The 23002-nt window shown below is 26.9% G+C and overlaps 1 protein-coding gene across 1 annotated transcript; it reads left to right on the forward strand.

The window, feature by feature from the left end:
• The first annotated feature begins 4290 nt into the window (after positions 1 to 4290).
• LOC145833847 (small nuclear ribonucleoprotein F-like) lies at positions 4291 to 7922 on the forward strand. The gene is made up of 3 exons (XM_082941062.1): positions 4291 to 4384; positions 5729 to 5831; positions 7865 to 7922. The coding sequence occupies exons 1-3, from the start codon at positions 4291 to 4293 to the stop codon at positions 7920 to 7922; spliced, it is 255 nt and encodes an 84-aa protein (XP_082797188.1).
• Positions 7923 to 23002: the final 15080 nt, after the last annotated feature.

Raw genomic sequence — 23002 nt, forward strand, 5'->3', positions numbered from 1 at the left:
TTTTAAATAATCTTCATCAAAAATTTCCCCATCAATTTTCGGTTTTGGGGATTCCCCATTTTTGAAAAAATGGGTGGCGGTCCCTAAAAATTCAGAGCGTACCTTATGCAGGTGCGTACTTCATAAAAAACCTCTTTAATGACTAAAAAGAATATGTTATTAAAAATTTAGTGCGTACCTTACGCGGATGCGTACTTCTTAAATAATACCTTTAGTTGCAACAGAAAATGTGCTGTTAAAATATAGTGCGTACCTTATGCGGGTGCGTACTTCTTAAATAATACCTTTAGTTGTAACAGAAAATCTGCTGTTAAAAATTAGTGCGTACCTTATGCGGGTGCGTACTTCTTAGAATGCGCACCTTGTAGATTTTTGATAAGATTACATTTTTATGTTATGATTTAGATACTAAATTAAATGAAATATAGTTTCAGACATTACACCACCCTAGTTTATTACCTAATGTTTTACAAATACATAGAAAACAGTTCATCAGTAGATAAATGTACTTTTTAATGACAGAAAATGTACCAAATAAAAATAGAAAGTTTAATATGAGTCTAAGTGTGTACATTGACAAATCTATTTATATGATTGAATTGCTTTCTATGTATATTCAAACAATAGTCACTTAACTTGCTTATGTAAATTGATCTTAATTAGTAACCTTTCCAAAACAGTATAAACTTAAATTGATCAAAAGTTAATCAACACTTGAAATGAAAAAATTGTTTGATTTGTATATTTTTGTCAATGATTATTAAATTGTCACACAGTGTTTATAGCTTTATTTAAATTCAATTTTATACTGTTCCTACTACAAGATATCATTTTACTTTTCATGTAACTTTACTTATTAATAATCAATCTATTAAAAACATATGCTTTTCATTAACTGTTACTACCATTACTGACTGGTGTATTTTAATTAACTTTATATTTTTACTACTAGACTTAAAATTAGACTGCATTAATAGTTGAGTTCAGACAACTTAATAAGTGTACATATAAACTAAAGGTGTTTGCTGTTTTCAATTTATCAACACATTGTTACAAACTAAAACAATTAAACCATACTACTCTATGTGACTGATTTTCCTGTTAATCATTTCAAAATTTGTCAATATTGCATCTTAAATACTCATCATTTAAAACCTTTATGCCTGTATTAACCTGATATAACAAAAAAAAATTATACTATTCCCAAAATTTTGTCTTAACAAAAGTACATTGAGTTTTTAACTATATTTAGTGTTGTTTCATTAGCTTTAAAACTTTTAATCTTTAAAGAAATGATTTATCTTTAACACATACACAGAAAACAGTACAGCAAGTTATTGATAAAGCTTGTTAGTGCATTCATATGAACAAAAGAAATTGTTGATAGATAAAAGATTAGAAAGAAGTAAGTATTAGAAGAACAGAAAATCTCAAAACAAAAGTAAAAATAAACCTCATACACATATGCACTAACAACCTTCAAACTTTGCTTGCTGTTAACTGCTTTGTAAATGTATGAATGCAAACTTAAAATTTGGGACATTTTTACATTTTGTTTACTAAAAAACCTAATCCTGATATGGTTTAATTCTATTAATTTGTAAAAAATTTAATTATTTTTTGAAACTAATACAGAAATACTACAATTTTGTTTTAAATGCTACTTATCTTACATGCACAGTTTAAGAAATACTTCTTACTAAATATATCATTAATCTAATAATATTTAAACTACATTAATACAATTTATTCAACTTTATTATAACTATATTACTTAGCTTGCTGTCTCTTTGGGCTTCATTCAAGAATGCAATGCTTTTTTGCAAAAGCTTATAAAATTTACCACAATGTTTTTATTGATTTTATTTATGTTTGAGTCTTATTTAAGGTAGCTTAAAAATCTTAGCAGAATGAAGCCCAACAAGACAAATATATGTTAATGGTATAAACCAAGGTCACAGCTCTATTAATAAAAAATGCTAGTCTGAATTTGTGCAAAATTCAATTAATATCTAAAGCTTAATGTTGTTCAAGTATTCAAAACTTTAACAGTAACAAAAGGGCTCAACAATTATGAGTAGAAAATATAAAATCTTAAGAATCGTGATTTATTAAAAATATCCAAAAATACTTAATTTTCTTATATCCAACTAGTCTGACTGGTAACCCTGGCAGTTAAGTTTTGCACAAATTCAAACTATCCTATTAACTATTAAACAAACTAACCTCAACAGCTGCTGTAGTAGGTACTCATCATCCAAACAGAATCCATTAATGTTTGATCCATTTTCTAAACTCAACCTATAGGAATAGATACAACTTAAAAAGATAAAGGCTTTGAGACAACCTCATATGTTCTTACAGAGGTTAAAAAGATTTTTCAAAGCATTCTTTTACTCAGTTCACTTTACAATGGTGTTTCAAAGACTGAGATGCAAGTTTTTAAAGCTTCTTGAAGAGTTTTTTTTCTGGCATCATGTACTGATGTTGTCTGAAATGTCATATTTGTGAGCCTGTTTTTATGAATAAAGATATATTCATTCTATGATGAATTACAAGATCAAATAAAGAATTTTTTCATAGGTTTTGCATGAGAAAATGAATATTAGTTATCAACATAAACTTCAAGACTGTTGATTCCCAAACTATGTCAAATGCTTTTTTTAACTCACTAAAACAATGTAGAATGTAAGAGTTTTAAAAGATTAAATGAGCAAAAACTATCAAGAACTAATTTTGTCTTCAAGAATATTGACAATCAAATAGAGTTTGCCAAGTATTTTACAAAGCTTACTTAAACAGAATAAAAAAAGAAAAAAACACATGTTACTACTACAAGTGCTTTTCTGAAAAGAATATTCATTGAAATAGTACTTTTCAAAATATTTTATAGATCAAGTGATTTCTTAAACTTTCTCAGAAAATATAAAGAAATTAATGTTTTAGAAGATTAGACAACAATAAAAATAATCATCAATAACAAGATTTGTCTAAAGCAACATTGACAATTGATAGATGCAGTACTTTGTTTAGTGTACTCAAACTGCACAATGAAAAAAAGAAAAATTAAAGTCCAGAACCTAGAGCTCCTTCTCCTACAACTACTTTTTACAAATGAGTTTGCCCAGGCAGAAAAGCATTTTCCAAAAAGCTTTCTTGTTGTGATGTCACATTAAAATGTAAGATTTTCCAGAATTCATTTAAAACTACAAATTGAAAAACTATGTAAGCATAGCAGAGCGATTTTTAACTTTTTCCAGCATAAAGTATTTTTTGTTTTACGCAGTGTTAAACATTACTTTTTTTACTTTGTAAAAGATAAATTTACTTGTTTAAATCTTATTTTTATTTGATGATTCTTTTATTGATTCTTTTTATAGTTTTTTTTAAGTTTTACTTTTTTAACTGTATAAATGATACTTAGTTAAACACGTTGTTTAAAATTGAAGTTGAAAAATTCATTATGCTCATACAAACTACATTTGACAGCATCTAAAAATTATACAAAACAAGTATTGAAATGTAAATTTTACAAAACCGTTTTTAATTTATTTGAAATGTTTATCACTTAATAATTTCTTCAGTTATGTGTTTTTTAATTAAGATAAAGTTAAAGCTTAAATACTTTTTTCGTACAAACTTTATTTAACTTTGTATCTAAAACTTTTTAAAGTTTTTCTTAATTTCTTCCTTTTTTACTACATTATCGATATTTGTTTGAACGTACTGTTTAATATTTAAGCTACAGTAATTCATTGTGCTCATGTAAAATACATTTGAAAACATTTAAAAAGTATATAAAACAAGTATTTACCTCTAAATTTTACAAAATTGCTTTTGGTTTACTTAAAATGTTTAATAATTTGTTCAAGATGAATTATGTGTATTTTAAAACCTTTTCTCATCAGCTTGTAGCATTACATTTAAAAGTTTGTAACTCATTTTAGTTATTACTTATTTTAATACGTTTTGGCAACTATAGAGTTTTTGTAGTCGCTGATATACCAACTTGTTCAGCTTTAAATTTGAAGCAGGTAGAAAAAAATCCATATTGTGCGTAGTGAGTAAATGCTAATATACACTTACCAAAACATTTATGAATGGCTTTGAAAAAAACTTTGCTTTTATTGATTATGGCAGCAAAACTGATATCTTACAACATGGAAAAAAAACTCTGAAGATTATTTTTTAGCCTAGTTCAAACAGTTTTGTAATCTATGATTCGCTACCAAGAGAAGATGTCAAAGCTGTAAACATTATTTTTACAGAAAATACTATTAAATAGTCACCATGTCTTCTATGCCAATGAACCCCAAGCCGTTTTTGAACCAGCTCACTGGTAAGCCAGTCATGGTCAAGCTGAAATGGGGTATGGAGTATAGAGGTACGTTTACATAAAAATAATGTAAATAAATGTAAAGTTTAGTTGTGTTGTATATTTTATTTTGCTCATTGAAAAGTCATTGTGAATCTGAAGTGGGGTATGGAGAATAGAGATTTGTATTTATATATATTGTTAAGGCCATAAGGGGGGAGGTAAGCCATGTTTTTTACAAGTTAATCTTATTTTATAGAGTTTTTTCTAAGCTTCAAGATGCTTTTTATTGTTTAAAAAAAATCTAATTATGTTTTGAGATATGAACAGTCAAAGTCGGGCCGCATAATAGGTTCCCTATGGGAAGGGAAAACTAAAACAGCAAAAAAAGAATATTTTATTTAGAATCTATCTCCTCCTACATTTTTCAAGCAATCTTCAAACTTTCACAGTCTAATCTCTATACAATAACAAAACATAATACTTTGGAATTAAAAAAAAATTGTAGAATTATTTTATTTAAAAAAAAAAACACTTTTTTTTAACTTTTGAGATAAAATTTTATTTTTATAAGTAATTAAAATTCATAAGTAACATTTTTTCTTTTTAACATAAGAAACATTTTCTGAAAATTCCAAGAAGTTTGCTTGAAAAATGAAGGAGGAGATAGATTTTTAGTGAATTTTAAAATTTTTGAGAAAATTGACCGCGTTTGTTAAGTCCATACGTTTGTATCTGAAACTTTTTACAAAAAATAAATATCTCAAAAGTTAAATGATATTTTTGAATTCTACAAAAACTGGCTTGTAGTTTGTATTTAAAGCTTTCACAAAGAAGCTAAAGTACAGAAAAGTACAGAAAAACTCTCCAAGAGCATATGTATACAAATTGCTTGTTTAAAAATAGTTTGAATTAATTATTATTGAGTTTTTAGTTAACATTTGAAAGTCTTCTTGACCATATATTTATTCACCGAGTTTTTATTCCTAAAATATTGGAAATCTAAAGCAGAGATTTTGAAAATAGTAGGTTGACTTTTTGAAGAATATGTCAATGGACATTCTAAATTTCTATACTAGAACTTATAGTGTTGATAAACACTCATAATTTATACTTAATGCACAATAGCTAGTATTATTAACAGTAGTTTATTTAGTATATTTTATCACATGATAGAAAATATGTATATAAATATAAACTTTACTTACATTATATATCAACTCAGGATACTTTGTGAACAACAATGAATATGTATTTGATCTTAATTGATATGTTTTTGAAATAAACACTATTTACTCACAATGCTATAAAGTGTTGGTGTTTTTAAGTTTTTCACATTGTACGATGTTTGGTGGATATGCAACTACAATATAATATAGTGTGCATATTTTTAACTTATATTTTTTATATCAGGATATTTGGTGAGTGTTGACGGATACATGAACATGCAACTCGCAAACACCGAAGAGTTTGTTGAAGGAAACAAAGCTGGTAACCTCGGTGAAATTCTCATCAGGTTATTAGTTGTTTGTATGTAGGATAAGTTTAGATGAAAAATATAAATAGTTTGAGTGCATGTGTACAGTGATAGTTTTATCCAGTTGTTTTAGTAAAATAAAAAAAGAATAAACTAAAGTAAAATGGTGATTTGCGTAAAATAAATATATTACTTCTTATTGATTTTATCAAAGAATGGTTTAATAAAATTTCTTTTTATATAATGCAATTATCTGCATAAAAAAATATTAAATTTTAATTTTTTGTTTATGTAAAAGAATATTCAATGTTTATTGTTATTTTTAATATTTTTAAAATTGAAATAAAAGCTTACAAAATATTGTCTAAATCTGTTAATTTTTTTGTTGTAGTATGAAATTGTATATTGTTAATTGCAGGTTTGTCACTTTACCTGGAATCCTGGAAAAACCTGGGATTTGACAATTTAGGCAAAAAAACCTAGAAAAACCTGGAATTTGGGAAATTTTGAAAAAAACCTGGCAAAACTTGGCATTTTGAACAAAAATCACTAAAAAAACCTAATTTTAACAATTTTTACATGTTCAGTAGTAAAATTTCAATTTGACTCAAAAAATCTTTCACATAAATAAAAAAATTTTGTTATCATCAAAATTTTTTTATTAAAAAACATATTTAAAGTAGCTTTACAGTATCTTTTCAATGTTTTTATATTATTTAACACAGTTTCTTACCTTAAACCAGTGGCTCCCAACCTTTTTGATGCTCCGCACCCCTAAAATCTCTTAATTTGATCTCGCACCCCTAACACTATATACTTAATTAATTATTAATAATTTTATTATAATTTCATTGATTTCATGAATTAATAATTTGTACTTTAATTTTTATGATAGTGTACTATATTAAGAAAAATAAAACACTTGGAAATTTAAAAACACAACAAACTATATTCGAACAAGTTTTATCTATTTTTTATAAGGTAGAAAACATCAGAACTCACTCTTCCCTTCGCAACGATAAACGTTTTATGAAGGTCAAGCAAGTGAGTTTGGAGCTCATCACTTGTAATTCTACCTGCTCATTTTTAAACAAACTAAAAAAATTAGATTAAGGCTTAAACTTAACATTAAACTAAAAATAGACCCAAAAATGTGTACTTTTAAAAACCTGGATGAAATTTGGAAAACCTAGAAAAATTTTTGAACAAACGAGTGGCAACCCTGTAATTGGTTTGTAGCTTAAAGTTTTTCTAAAATTTTTCAAGTTTCAAGTTTTAAACAGAGGTATTTAAAGATAGTTTTGATGAATAATATTGTAAATATAATATTTAAGAATAATTTTCATGTTTCAGAATTCATTTTCTTGTTTTTATAGATAAATAGTTCTTAAAATAGGGTTGCCACTCACTCAAAATACTTGGGATAACTTAGGATATTAATTTTTTTAGAAATACCAGGACATTGTGATTTGTTTTTAAACTCAGGCTGACTCTGGTTAGTTTTAAGATATTTTAAAGCTCCAGGACATATTTTTATTGATTTTGAAATGCTCATTTAGTTTTTTTTCAGCTTCACGGCCAGCTTTTACTACTCTCAGAAATTGTATGCACGCCAGAGGCAATAAAAAATTTATTAAGCATTTTGAAAAGCTCAGTTAAACACTAAGCGTACATTTAATAGTTTTTTGATTCAAAGAGTGGAAACCCTGTTAAAAAATGTATGCCATAAAAACATGTGAATAAATATAAAAGTCTAAAGCTGAAAAAAAATCAAATAAGTGATTTTGGTTATGAAACTTGACATATTTTTTATAGTTATAAATTCTTCACATTTACAATAGTATTGGATGTTCCCTACATTGAACAAACTTACAAATTATTATTTGTTTCTAATCAAATTATCTAAAACTTTTTTTTTTAAATAGATGCAACAATGTTCTGTACGTTAAATTCTCTTATATTTGAAATATATTAAGTAGGTGTTTAATATGATTCACTTTTCTTACACCATTTATGGCAAATTCACAAATTTGTACACGTACTTAGTTTAGATGAATATTTTTTTAAAACAGATGCAACAACGTCCTCTACATCAAAGGCATCGAGGAAGGCGAGGCCGGTGAAGTTTAAACGATTCGAATTGGCTCAATCAAGAAGTAATCTTCTGTGATTGGCTCAATCTAGTCTGATGTCTTCAGTTATTGGTCGATCTTATTTTGCAGTGTTTTGATTTGTTAAATATTAGCTTGGTTTGAAAATAATTCACATAGTGTTGAGCACTTTTAATAGTCACTATTTTTAATTTTTATCCGATTAAAATACTGTTTTATCATGTATGTTAGAGATGGATATCAAATTAAAGCATTCCTAAAATGTGCATTTTGAAGTAAATTTTTTATTGTTTAAATTTTAGTAAATTCTGTTGAGTTGTAGAAAAATTAAAAGTTTTTCTGTTGTCAATAAATTGTTTAAATTGTGTGATATGTAATGTATATCTACTGTAACTTTGTGTGTCCAACGTTTTATTAAAAATACCATCAGTCAATTTTTTACACAAGTGCGCTTAATTATAGTTCTCAATCTTTTTCAGGAAGTGTATAAACAAATTTGAGGGTTGCTTGGCCTTTGAAATAAAATGTAAGGCATTTGGGATCAATAAAAATTTTTAAATAAAGATAAGATAATTTGATTTTTACATCATTCATACCTTTTAAATTATTGATGAGTTGTATAAATGTTTAAACTGAAATATTAGGTGTTGAGCAAGTTTCGAAACAATCTACTTACATTCTAGAATATAATAACCTCTCAAAAATATTGATAACGTCTGGCAAAACTGTTACATCGGTGCTAGCAACCTTTGAACAGTAGAGTGATCTGTTTACCTAAAAAATCATGTAGTAGATCTTAGTTTAACTTTTTGTGCATAATCACATAAAAAGACAATAAAAAAAAAAGCTTTTACCACTACCGTACTACTTACATTTTTCTAGGAACAAACCCTATGTAATTTATATGGGACCTTGAAAATTTGACCTTCGAGTTTTTAGCTGAATACTTATGTACATGTAGCAATCATCACTAAAACACATTTTACGCGTTTTCACTAAAGTTTCACGGATTCTCGATTTTCTCAAAAAAATGAAGAATGATAAAATGTACAGAAAGTTTAAAAATGTCTTGAAATATATAATTCAAGTTTTACAACGCCCCTAAAATATGCGTGGGTCCTATTTTGCTCTTTATCATACACTCCGTAAGATCTAGTGTAAGTTTAAAAATTTGCTAGAATATCTACAGGGTTGCAAATAAACTTGAAAGTTGACATTGTATTTTAAAAAAACCTGGAAATTAGCAATTTTGAAAAAAAAAACTGGAATTTTGAACAAAATACCTACAATTTTAAACGACAATAGCATTTAAGTAATGAAGTTTTGTTTTTTATAGATTAGAAAAATTATCATGTAGATAGTTTTTTATCGTTATTAAAATTTTTATTTAAAACACATTAAAAGTAGCTCTACAGTGTTTTCTCATTGTTTTTATACAATTTAAAACATTTTTTGCATTAAACTTAATTTTGTATTAATAAACCCAAAAACTTGTACTTTAAAAATTCTGAAAGAAATATCTCTACCTTTTGCCAAGTACCTAGTGTAAACTTACCAGAATATCTACTATAAGTTTCACAAGTTTGCTACAATACTTAGTAATAATAATAAGTAAAATAATACCAAACAAATGATGTTTAAATAGTAGATAACAATACTTTGGTAAGTATAACAAGTTTAGGCGTATCAACTTATTCTAAAATAATCAGAAAACTATAAAATTTGGAATTCATTTACACCAAGAATAAAGAATACTTTCTACCTATTTTGAGCTATTGTTTTTGTACTGTTATACACATATTATTAATAAACACATATTTATAAATTTTGCTATAGCGAAATAATCCTTGTAAACAGACATAAAAAAACATATTTTGTACATTGATTGTTCGAAAACAAACAAAAAGGTCTCAACTTCTAGAGACGATAATAACATATACTATTTTACTATTTCAAGACTTTATTATGCAAACTAAGTTTCAGTAAAAGTTTTTTTTTGATTATTTCCATACTGTACAAACACGTATTTAACATAACAGTTAAACTTACTTTAATTTACAATGAGTTTTACAAAAACTTACAAAAGAGTCTCATACTAAATCAGTGAAGTTAGTGCTTATCATTTTAAAGAGGACCGTAGCCTTCATTGACAATTTGTATTATTAATAATACTATCGAAAATTATAAAAAAATTTTTAAGTGACATGTACAAAATAAAAGAATAAAATACAGCATCTATGAAATTTTAGTTCAAATAGCAAAATTAGTATACTAAGAGTTTTACTTTTCACAAAATGTGCATGGAGTGTAACTTTAGTATTTAGGTAATTATGTTATTTTTTAATATTTTTTAACAGTATTAAGTAAATTTTAATAATCTCAAACACTTTATTTCTTAAAATATGTAATGTATAACTATTAATACATGTAGTACACTGCAGAGAGGCTTTAAAATTCTAAAACCCCAAGATTCAAGTAAACCATAAAAAAACAATAAAAACTTTTAAGTCTAAACACCAAACCAAAAAATCTAAAATACTTATTTTAACAAAAGTAGTTTAACTGTTGTGAATTTAAAACACAAGTAATAGTATGAAGCAAATAAAACTATTTTGATAAATAAAAACTTAGTAAAGCATTTGGCAACATTATACTAACAGTATGCTCAAAAAAAAGTCAAACTAATTTAAAATCTAAACCTAAGGTGAACACCGTGCATTTGTTAACAAGGTTGTTGCTTTGAATATACTTTGACAGAGCATAATGCAGGGGCGTGTCTTGAGTTTTTTCAGTGAGTTAACACAATAACTTTTCTTCAATAAATAGAGTAGTTCCCGTAGTAACTTTTAGTAATACGTTTTGGAAAACTACGTAACATAGTTGTCTCAATTTTTTTTTCAGGTACATAAAAGTATTTAAACTTTAAACAACTTGAAAACACCAGTAAAACATAATTAAAAGTGTTGTTAAGTAGTCCAGTTCTTTATTATTATTATTTAATAATCAAAATACAAACCTAAGTTCAGTTAATATTGAACATGTAAAAGTATTGCCTTACATTGTTGAGCTAAAATGTATTTTTAAACCCTTTATATATAAGAAACTAAAAACAAAGTGCTAATCAAAACTAGCTACTAACTTGTATTAATAATAAAACAACATATATAATGTTATGTAAGTAAATTAATTAGTCAAAAAAAAACGTATAAATTATATAAAAATGTTATAACTACGAACGTTGCGAATCTTTAAAAGGAAATCCTTTGAGCGGTATAATAATTTTTAAATAGTTATATAGAACACTTTGAATGGCTTATTTTGAATGAAAAGTTTCATTTTTAAAATGTGAAGCTTTCGCTGCTACAAAATTTTTACATAACGTACACATTATTTTCTAACAAAAACATTTTAAAACTACTTGATTAGTTAATTTTGGTTTTCTGAAAAAAAAACTTATAAAACTACGTCTTTTTTATTAAAAACACTATTTAACTAAACTTTATTTGACAGAAAAAAGCTAACAGCTGGATATGAACTATTAGTCGGTGTTGAAAATTAAAACCACATTAAATCGCCTTTTTGTTACGTTTTCTTACAGTTTTAGTTTTTCAGATGTCGCCCAGAAAAACAGTCAAAGCACGCTATAATGCTTTGAGTCTAATTAATGCTACTGAAGTATAATTTTATACTTAAACTAAAGACAACTTTGTGTTTTTTTGTTTTCGATAGCCTTTTTTTAAAACAACTCATCTGCACAATATTTAAATGATTGGTCAATACTAGTAATACTAATTGTCATGAAGTTTAATACAAATTTTAAAGCCAGTAGTTAACTTTTAGTTAAGTTTATCTATTATTCATCATATACATAAAACAATTACAACTGTATTAAATTACTAGGTTATAACATTACACTAGGGAGGCATTTTTGTACAGATATTTTTAATTTCTTTTTATTTAAAAATTATTTTGAACTAACTACATTTAATCACTTTTTAAACTATGTTACGATTTGATTTCAAGTTAGTTTTGAATAAACGTTTTGTTTTTGTAGAGCGTAAAACAAAGTTTCTTCGTACACATAGTACCAATTACTTCGAACAAACAATATCTACCTGAAAGCTAAAACTACATTAAAACAACTTGTGTTTATAATCCAAATTACAGTTTATTAGTGTTCAAGCGAATTAGTATAAAAATAAAATCTTAAAAAATGTTTTATCAGCTTTTCTTTTGTATTTTCCGAGCTTGGCCCTTTATAGCGTACATTGATTTTTTTTAAAGTTTTGTTTTGTTTCAAGCTTGTCCGGCTTCTGCAGCTGCCGGAGAGTAGCTTCCTTGCCTGTAAAAATAAAACGTTATTGAAAAAAAATAAACTGAAAAACTAGAGTTTTTAAGAACTTCGTTTATGTGCAAACCCTAGCTAAAAACTTCAATACAAAAAAATGCACAAAGATATAGTTGTATAAATAAATAGAAAATACTTTGCAAGCCACATTGAATACCATGAAAGCCTTTAGCTAAACAATGATAATAGTTTGCTTTGAAAGATTTTAAAACTTTAAGCTTCTTTTATTCGACAAATGTTCTTGTTTGTACATTTACAAGTTATACTTACAACGTCTTATTGGTTACAAACAACTCAATTTGTAGCTTTTACGTATGACGTCACAGACAAAACAAAATAAACAATTGTAAACAAAAATAACAAACGTATATAACTCACTATGTAGCTTTGATATGCGACATTAGAGATATAATAAATAGTTATTAAAAATAAACATATGTATATATTTACATACAAATAAACTCACTTTGTAGCTTTTATGTATGACATCACAGACAACGCAACAATGGCGACCAATAGGGCAACAGCAAGCGCAATCAGCAACCAACCACTAGGTGGACCAACTGTTGACGGCTCCCTAAATCCTGTGAATTTGTTTGATTGTTACTTTTTGTAATTATAAATTATCAAACAACACTCAAAAAATTATAGTACTAGTTTAACTATCTTTTCTTTTTTGTTGATAATAACTAATTGTTATTTGATTAACTTTAAAGGGAAAAACTAAAATTTATTTTCTATTTGTTTAGTAGAAAAGTCGCTTTAAATTGTTTATTTCATTCTAACTATTTCCTTCTCGCAGAAAATTTAAGGTCCGTAAACTCACTACCATTTAAAATAAAGAAAAAATTCGTTAACTAACTCATTAATTTTCTTCTATGGCAAAAAAAGAGTTTTACGTATATTAGCAACCATTAAATGGAACAAAACAAACACTTATTTATAACTTTCAACTACATTGTGTACGAACCAACAAATTAGTTTACTGCATTACTTTTGCACGTATCTGCTGTAAAAACACACACGAAACGTATTAAACAGTATTTTTTTTTCAAACTCACTAGTAGTGACGTCAACTGTCGTGTTGAGCTGTTGAGTGGTTATTTCAGGAACTGTGGTGGCCTCAGGTGTCGTAACTGGTATGGTTGGTTCGACTTCAGTCCAAGGTGGTAGGACTGTCGGAAAAACAAGCAATTAGAAAAAGTTAAACAAGGCGTTTGTATAGAGAGATCCTTAAATTTTATATTTTTTCTGAATAAATCTATAAGCTTAGTACTTCCAAAAACTGTTCCACAAATTCTAAGTTGAACCAAAAAGTGTAAAACAAATCGTTTTTAAATACTGTTTTTTAAATAAATAACTAAAACTCTCATTCTAAACAGATTAATTGTTCTTTATGTTGTTCTTTGTTCACAACTCACCGTATATCTGAGTGCCGCACAGTTCGATCGTGTCACCGATTTCCGCGCCCGCCGCCGCCGCCGCCTTCACTTTCCGCATGAGCGCACTCGCCTCCTGGTGGTGGTTCCTCCTCGTCACAATCTTCAGCAACACTTCCTCGCTCGACCTCAAAGCCGTTCTGTAGCTCACGAGTGACCTCATCGATCCGGATCCCTCGCCGGATCCTTCCCCGGATCCTGGCGGAATGTCGAATGTTATTAATTTAAACGACGTTGTAAATATAATTATGTTTTAGACAGTAGATGTTATGGAAGGAAAATTGTTTGCAGGCTGTTGCGTGTACTATTAGTTTTATCACAGTTTTGTTATTAAACTGCAGGAGTATTTTTTATTTGACGAAAGTGAGACTTGTGAATACTCTTAAGTTTTCGCAGTATATCAAACAACTTTAAAATAAAGTTAAAATACTTGTTTAAATTTTTTCACGTTTAAACAACCACGTTTATTGGAATAAAAATGAACTTGGAATTTTTGTAGAAAATATGGAAAACAAACCTCCTCTATCGACGGATCCTGGTTGAATGTCGAGTGTTATTATTTCATATGATGTTGTATAATAATTATGTTTTAAATGTTAGGATTATTAAAGGAAAATATAAAAAAGTAGTGATTATATGAAAATAAGTTATAGTGAAAATATGATTTTTAAACTTGGTTCTGAATCATATTTTAGCCGAAAAAAAACCTACAAACTTCATGGATTTTTTAATAAAAGAAAAACAAACCTCCTCTGTCAACGTATTCGCACAAACTCATAGTGAGATCGCAGTAGAGCTTGATGAAGCCCGCCCACTCGTCGTAATGATGATCGTGCACTTCGACGCTCTCAACGTCCAACACCAATCTCAACTCTTCCAACGATTCCAGCAAGTCCGTTTCTGTGGAAAGTAATTAAATGAATGTAGCTTGAAAGTTTTTGAAAAAATATGTAGCAAACATGCTTAAGTTTGCATAGCTTGTGAACGTTCTCTAAAGTTTTTTTTTACTAAAAAAGTCTTTTACACAGTTCACATCGGCGACATTTTGATCTGAATGACGAAGTATTTCGAAATAATTGAAAAGATTTTGTGTAACCACCGATTTAAAACATATTCATAGTTTTATCAACAACGCAAGTTAAGTATGAACTTCAACTCGTAGTTTCAAAATCAAACCGTTCTTGTATCTGATGTTGATCCTCGAGTACAGGACCCTCTTTTCTCCCAGTGTCAGGTTGGGGAAGGTTTCGTTCTCAGGTGTGACGTCACCGGAACCCTCACCTGATCCTGAATATCCTGAAAACACTTCGGATGATCCCTGCAGCTTCGACACGATCTCATCGGCAGTGTCTTCCAATGCGGCCGATACTGGAAAAAAATATATTTTCTGCAGCTATAATCTGATTTTGTTGTTTAAACAAAAGAATAGTTTTTGAGTTATTTTTTTAAAGTCAAACTAAATTTTTGAAATTTTCATGTACGTTTTGTTAATTGTTTACACTGCTAACAGTTTAAAAGTTTTTATCTGTAAATTTTAAATTATACATCATTTTTCTAATACTACGTTAGAGTCAATACAAATACTTGAATATATTTAAAAATTTTAAATTAGTTAATAGTTTAGTTTTTATCTGGTGTACGAATTTTTTAAGTTTTAGTCTCATACTGAAATAGTCGTAACGTAACTTTTGTTTGAAAAATATTGAGTAAAAACTTCTAATCTAATCAAACCTTTCAAGTTGAAGTGAATTTTGCTGGAAGTTCTCGTAAATGGCTCGTTGTAAGCGTACTCAATTACCATTCCTTTGTGCTGAAGAAATTTAAAACTTATTAAAAAGTTCAATACGTTCTTTACTTTTATGTTAAATGTGCTTAATGCATTTTGAATGAATCTCGTTTTTAACTTAATTTATATTTTTTTGACGCTGGATTGTTGTCTTTTTGTTAAGTGTTAAAGGGGTGTTGCAGATTGACATCAATCAAAAAAATAGTATAAATAAAGAAGCTAATTTTTTAGGAAAAAAATATTTTGAATCAAACATATAATATATTTTTACATATTTAAAACATATTATAATAATATATTTTTGATCGTTGAGCTTCTCGTAATTCGTTTATTTTGAGGTTTAAATTCAACTTTTTATTTATCATGATTAGTTTATTTTTATCAAAAAATGTACTTTATACAGTTTAGATGAATCCCCTTTGTAATTTGATTTTAATTTCAAGTATATTTTGTGACACTTGATTATGGAGCATCTCGTAATTCGTTTAAGTTGAGGTTTAGATTTTTATATTTATAATGATTAGCTTATTTTATGATTTTTTTTATTTTTCTATCATTAATTGTTCTTAAAATAAAGTTTAAAGTTTATATTCTTTATATTGAATAGAACAACTTTTTGAGAAGTATGATACTATTTGCTTGCTTTCATAAAACTTACTCATTACAAAAAAATAACTAAGTCCTGAAAATAAATAAGTCCTGAAAATTTTATTGTTTTTGCTTCGATAGTCCAAAAGTCGAGTTAGTTTATAATGAATTAATTTTTTAAATTATTTACGCTTAATAATAATTAAAAGAAAACAATTTGGTTTCGAACAAATAATAACATTCGCTAGTCACGCTAGTTGACACATTTTCCAAAATGCCATGTAGAGTTAACTATTCACGCCGGGTATCATGCTTCTATCAGCATGTTATAATTAGAACCATGCTTTGATCATGCAAACGAGGTGTACATAAGCAGCCGAGTTAATGAGAGAGCAAGTTTTACCGACTTCATGTCAAGAAGAAAGCAGCTCCACGTCACTTGGCTCATTGAGCGTAATCTTGGAAAAGCTGGATGATCTTATTTAAGTATTTGTTTGTTTATCTAAAACATTTACTTTGTACTTTACTTCACAACTTTACTACTACATGACGTATTTTTTATATCTTGTTCTATATACATTTTGCATACCTACTTTAGCAATGTCGACGGGGCGTACAGCTCGATTTGAGTTATACGCATACTGTAGCAGACAAGCTGTCCTCAAGCAACAACTTCCATTTTTGGTCATTTTGAACATTGAACTCAACGTATAAGCCTACACATTCGGTGGCATAAACTTATTACTTCTATCTTTCCTTTCTTTATTTCAATATTGTATCTTTTTATCTCGCGCGCTCTACATCCGATGTCAACGAGGAAGTATAAGTCCCTACGTTCTGAACCAGTAAACTGTACGAGCAAACATTCGTTACAGCACAATTATAATCGTGAACTGCAAGGAGACTTCTAAAGTAGTAAACCTTTCTTATTGTGTCTTTTATTTTTATGCATAATAAAGCATATAGACACTTGTTAGTCTATATTGAAACTAATCTTATAAGTAAAACGAAGAGGTTATTAGATCTTAAACTCTCCCGCACTCGCAGGCCGAGGTAGCAACTAAAGATAAAGATGGCCCCGAAACTTTTGCGAATCTGGCTCTTGTCGAAACTGCCGAACCTGTAGACCCAAGTAGCCCGGAGTACATCAAGCTCAGTTGATACAAATGCTTAAAAGAAAGAAAAGTCAAATCAATATACTGGTTATACTCCGAGTTCACGAGTTGAACTTGATAAAATTTGTTAAACTGCAGTATTTATTTACAATGTTTTAACCTTTACATGGTCTTTATCAAAAAAACAAAGTTGTTTTATTTTTTATAACCTTATTTTTATAATAGCTTACAGAACAGTTAATCTCTATACTAAATATGTGCGGACTTGAACACTTATAATATTTAAAACTTAAATTCTTAACAAATATAAATTAAATGATGATATAAATCAAGAATTAAAGTAAATAGAAAACAGGGTCGGTCTCTTAAGGTATATTGTAATCATTTGTAAACTGTTAGTTAAAGTCAGCCATTTATGTAAAAATATTTCTAACTATGATTCATAATTAAATTTTTTTGAACGTCTTAAGTAATAGTTAGCTTAAATATTATAAAATGTACTAGTTAGTCATACATAAAAACTATTGTTTAAAAACTCATAAGTGACTCTTAACTTTATAAAAACTAATAGGAGTATATTAGTTAAATATAATCATTAAAAACAAAAACTGCTGAATTACAAACACTCCAGGCGTGTTACAATTGCAGTTACAATTGCAGTTATAGAAAACTGAATGTAATTTAACGAAATTTTAATATTAACGATAAAATAATCATTTTATAAGCACCATTACCAAGAGCAAGTTTATAAACATTAGTTTAAAGAAACTTTTATTGTAAACAAAAAAAGATAAAAAGTTATGGTCCATTGGCAATATCCATAACACATTGTAAAAAGCATATCTAGCGTATTGAGTATTTGCCTCAATCAACAATCAAATGAGATATTCTACGTATTTTTAAAAGATTTAAAAGTAACAGTTTGTACAAATACAACGTTTATACTGACTTTAAAAAGTTACTCAGCTGATGACTCAGCTTCAATTAAACTTTTAAGCAAACTCAAAGTAAACTGAAATCTAAACGGTTACAAAATCCCTTAAATTTTGTATTTAAACTTGGTATATTTTAGGCAAAAAACTAATGCAACAACTAAATAACACAAAAAAAAAAAAATTTAGACATGGAATATTAACAGGGGACGATACAACGAACAAACAAGATTAGTTCAAGAAAACCATAGCAACAACATAAAACAACAATGTCACTCTGAATTAGTTCTATAAAATTGTTGAACTTGATTTAGAGTATAATATATGGATCATTTAATACAAATATACATAATTTGTAGTAAATATCCATCTTATAATACTAAAAACCACAGTTTGAATATGAAACTTTGTATGTTACTTTTGTGTTTAAAATATTTGCTCGTTATATGACGGCAGTAATTAAATATACTAAAAACTTAAAATTGAAAAAAAATTAAAAGCAAAAATCTATAGAAAGCACAACAAACTAGTTACTGATTTATCACAGGTATGACCTCATATATCAATTGAAACCCAAAAAATTGAGATTGAAAACCTAAAAAATTCGGAATATTGATTAATTTCAGTATTTAAATTCAAACTTAAGAGTATCTAAAATCATGGTCTGGTACAAAAAAGTTTTAAAAATGGCTTTAAGATGTACAAGAAAATAACTCAAGCTTAATGTACAACGTATCTCTGACAACAATTGATACATTGCTAACACAAGACATAAAGTTTTCAAAAACATACAATAAAGAAACCTGAGAAAGATATAAAAATAATGATGAATGCAAATGAAAATAAAACAAAGGTAAGAACAAAAGTAACTGCACATTTAAAATGATTGTTTTAAGAAAAATGTCATTTATGTAAGTAAAAAAAAAAACATATAACCAACAAACTTATTGTGTGAAACAAAATCAGCATCATACAGCAATAAATTAAAGCAACCCAGAATAAAAAACTATCAAAAGTACGTTCACATAACTCAAAAAAGGAAATTCGTGGTGAGAAAATATTTTTCGAATTTAATTTAAAGTTTAAGCAGATTTTTGATTGTCGTGTAAACTAAAATATTAACTCATTTTAAAGATAGAATAAAAACAGTTTATTGGAAATATAAAAAGAGAATTAATAATGTTTTAACATTACAAACGAAAATAAGAAAACTTAAAATCAGATATCTTGATTGTTACGTCATTTCAACAATTAAGAACATTTAAAAGACTTTGGGTTAAATTAAAAAAAAAAATTGAATTAAAGTAACTAATAACATGGAAAGTTTAATAATTTACGAACATTACAACATGATGTCTTCTTTAAACTTTAGACTACAAACCGTAAAAGTTTAAACATAGAAAACAAACATGAATTAACCCTTACTACTTACTTTAAGACTGAATCAATATCAACTGATTTAAAATAAGAATTAAAGTAAATTGGGTCAGTCTATTAAACAAACTCTTAATGAATATTGTAATCATTTATAAACTACTATCTTACGTCAATCTATTGATTTACAATATTTTTTAACTGTGATTCATAATTATAAAACGCTTTTTAGCAGCTAAAGTTATAGCTTACTTAAATGTATAAAACTTTAGTTTAATACTCAAAAATGACTCTTAATATTATATAAATTAAGAACATTTAATAGGATCATGAATAGGTAAATTAAATCAATAAAAATACAAACTGTTGAGTTACACGCTCATCAGGTGTAGTTCAACTGCAGTTATAGAAACTGAATGGCTTTAAAATGTACACATTTATTCACAATATTCTAAGATTTGTAATTCTCTAGAAATACGTACAACTTTTCTAAAATAATAAAGATTAAAATAAAGCAATTTCAGCTGATGACAATAAACAACTTAGCTTTAGAAAAGTAAAAAAGCTATGAAAGTCCTTAAGTGGGTTGTTTGAAGTTGCTTTATTTTATTTTAGGCAAAAAACTAACTCAAAGTGTTTTTAATAATGACAAAATATAAGTTAACAATGTTTTAGACATGAAATTTTAACAGGCGACAAAACAACAAACAAGATTAGTTCAAGAAAACCATAGCAACGACATAAAACAACAATGTCACTCTTAATTAGTACCATAAAATTGTTGAACTTGATTTAGAGCATAATAAATAGATTATTTAATACAAATATACAAAATTTGTAATAAATATCCATTTTATAATACTAAAAACCACAGTTTAAATATGATATTTGTACGTTACTTTTAATATTTGCTCATTAAATGATTGCAGAAATCTTAAGACAGCACAACAAATAATTTACTGATCTATCACAAATATGATTTCAACATTTAATGAGATTGAAAACCTAAAAGGCTCAGAAATTATTAAAATAAAACTTAAAAGAGTATCCAAAATAATATACTGGTACAAAATAGATTGAATGGTATCAAGATGTACAAAAAAAAATTCAAAGCTTAATGTACAACGTATCTCCGACAACAATTGATACATTGTTAACACAAGACATAAAGTTTTCAAAAACATAAAATAAAACCTTAAAGATATAATAATGAATGCAAACAAAAATAAAACAAAGGTAGGAATAAAACTTGTAACTGCAGAAATAAAAAATATTGATTTAAGAAAAAAATTCATTCATGTAACTAAAATAAAATAGATAACCAACAAATTTGTTGTGTGAAACAAAATCAACATATATACGGCAACACATATATTTTCAAAAATTTCAATTAACGCTACTTCGTAAATAGTTAAAACTTTCAGGCAAATAAAAACAAAAACTAATTATTTTCTTTTGATCCATTGAATTTTACTTTTATCAAGAAATAGTCAGAAATGTTAAAAGAAGATTAGCGATATAAACCTTTAGTGCAATAACTGTCTGAATTATGGAGATAAATAATAAATTTCAAGACTTTATCATTTTCGATTTAATAAAACTCAAAGGTTTTTTACCACACCAATTACATTTTGTTTTAATTTCAGCAAGGACAAAATTTAAGTTAACTAAAAAGCTAAATGCAAACAACATTGACAGAACTACATAAAGCCTAAATACAGCTGTACCTTAAAGTTTTGAAACAAGTTTACCCTTGTGTTTACATCGATTAAAAGAGCAAGGAAAAAAATTGAATAATTACAAAAAGTTTAAAATAAATATACACGCATTAAAAACATACCAATTTGAGGATATGTGGACAAACTATGACGTTTGTTATGAGAAATTGAAACTTAATTGGTAGTTAAGTGAAAAATATTTGCGCTTAAAAGAACATGCTGAATTACTTGGACTTGAAATAACTTAACTTATTTACAAACATTATTAACTAAAGAGAACCCGTGGAAAAGTTTTTAAATAAGCCTTAAAATTATTTTACAGTAACAACAACAAAACAATCAAGTGTCTAACTAAAAATATATCTAAATCATAAGTAAAACATACTTTTCAATCTAAAAATCAAACCGATCAAATTTAAACCGAAGTAGAATTAAATTAAGGAAAAATAAGTTTAAAGTATAATAACGAATTTGACTAATAAACAAACTTTAGATCAAATTCATGAAAAACCATTAAGGTGTTTCGAACAAACTCAAGTGATTCTACAGTAATAACAATTAAACATTAACTAAAATATGAGTCTTTTTTTTTGACATGGTGTGATTTAAGCATTACAACTATTTTCAGTAAAATTACTTCAAATTAGCAAAACACCTCAATTAAAAGATTAAATGTAATAACAAAACATACTCCACTATTTCAGAAAAAAAACTAGTTTATCTGATTTAAACTAACTTACTTAAATAAATTTTAGAAAACGCAAAGAAAACTAGACAAATGTAACATAACAACTCATTAGAGGAATAAGTCAAAGCTACACAACATATGTAAAAACTTTTGTATAAAACATAAACGAATACATTTTGAAAGTACAACAACTTTTTGTCCACTTTGAGTATACAAAAACACTGAAAAGATACTGTAGTGCTACTGGAATGCATTTTATAGTAATTTAAATTATATTTGTTACAAATAAAAACTATTGGATATGATAGATTTTTCTTACATTTTACATAAAAAAAGTTGTTAAAAATTCCAGATTTTTAAAGTTTTTAAAGGATTTAAGTTATGAATTCTAGGTTTTTTGTTAAATTTAAAATATCTCAAACTACAGGTTTTTTGTCAACCTCGTTTAGAATCAAACTAACTCCTTAACAAAAGTAACTAAATAACAGTCAGTAAATTACGATCAATATTGTAAATTTTCAGAAAGTTTAGTTGTTTTTGTTTGAATTTCTAGTAAGCTACTACGATTTTATTACTTTGAATGTACTAAAGAACATTATCACAGTTTTAACATACAAATAAAGCTTTAACGATGAGAAATTAATTGGTTTAAGTTATTTAGTAGCAGATTTAGAATACAATTACTCTCTTGTAGTTAAGTATAATAAATAACACAATAATAAACAATATAAATTAGATATTGATTAGCTATACTGAGACAAAACATAAATATATTCAATCTTTACTTACCTTAGGCAAGAAAGTAGAACTCAACTACGGAAAAATAAAAATAAAATATCTTAACAAATTAAACTTATAAAACAAATTTTAACTTTACAGTTGTAAGAACAAAACAATGAACAAATCAGGGTTGCAATCATACTACAAGTATGAAATAGGAACTAATTATAGTCTTGTTTAGATAAAATAAATCAAAAACACATTTATCAATCCTAGAGTATTGTTCACTTTTAAACTAATACTTATCTCCATACAATGTGCAAACAAAAATTTTTTTACAACCAACGCTACAACGTCAATAGTTACAACTTCCAGACATATAAATCAAAAA

The sequence above is a fragment of the Thalia democratica genome, chromosome 4, assembly GCF_965202585.1.
Source record: "Thalia democratica chromosome 4, ktThaDemo2.hap1.1, whole genome shotgun sequence".
Lineage (NCBI taxonomy): Eukaryota > Metazoa > Chordata > Thaliacea > Salpida > Salpidae > Thalia > Thalia democratica.

Excerpts from the sequence above, each read along its gene's own strand:
- LOC145833847 (XM_082941062.1), top strand. The coding sequence starts at position 4,291 with ATGTCTTCTATGCCAATGAACCCCAAGCCGTTTTTGAACCAGCTCACT. Across the intron at positions 4,385-5,728 it reads ATGGGGTATGGAGTATAGAG|GATATTTGGTGAGTGTTGAC; the intron begins GTACGTTTACAT and ends TTTTTATATCAG. Across the intron at positions 5,832-7,864 it reads CTCGGTGAAATTCTCATCAG|ATGCAACAACGTCCTCTACA; the intron begins GTTATTAGTTGT and ends TTTTTAAAACAG.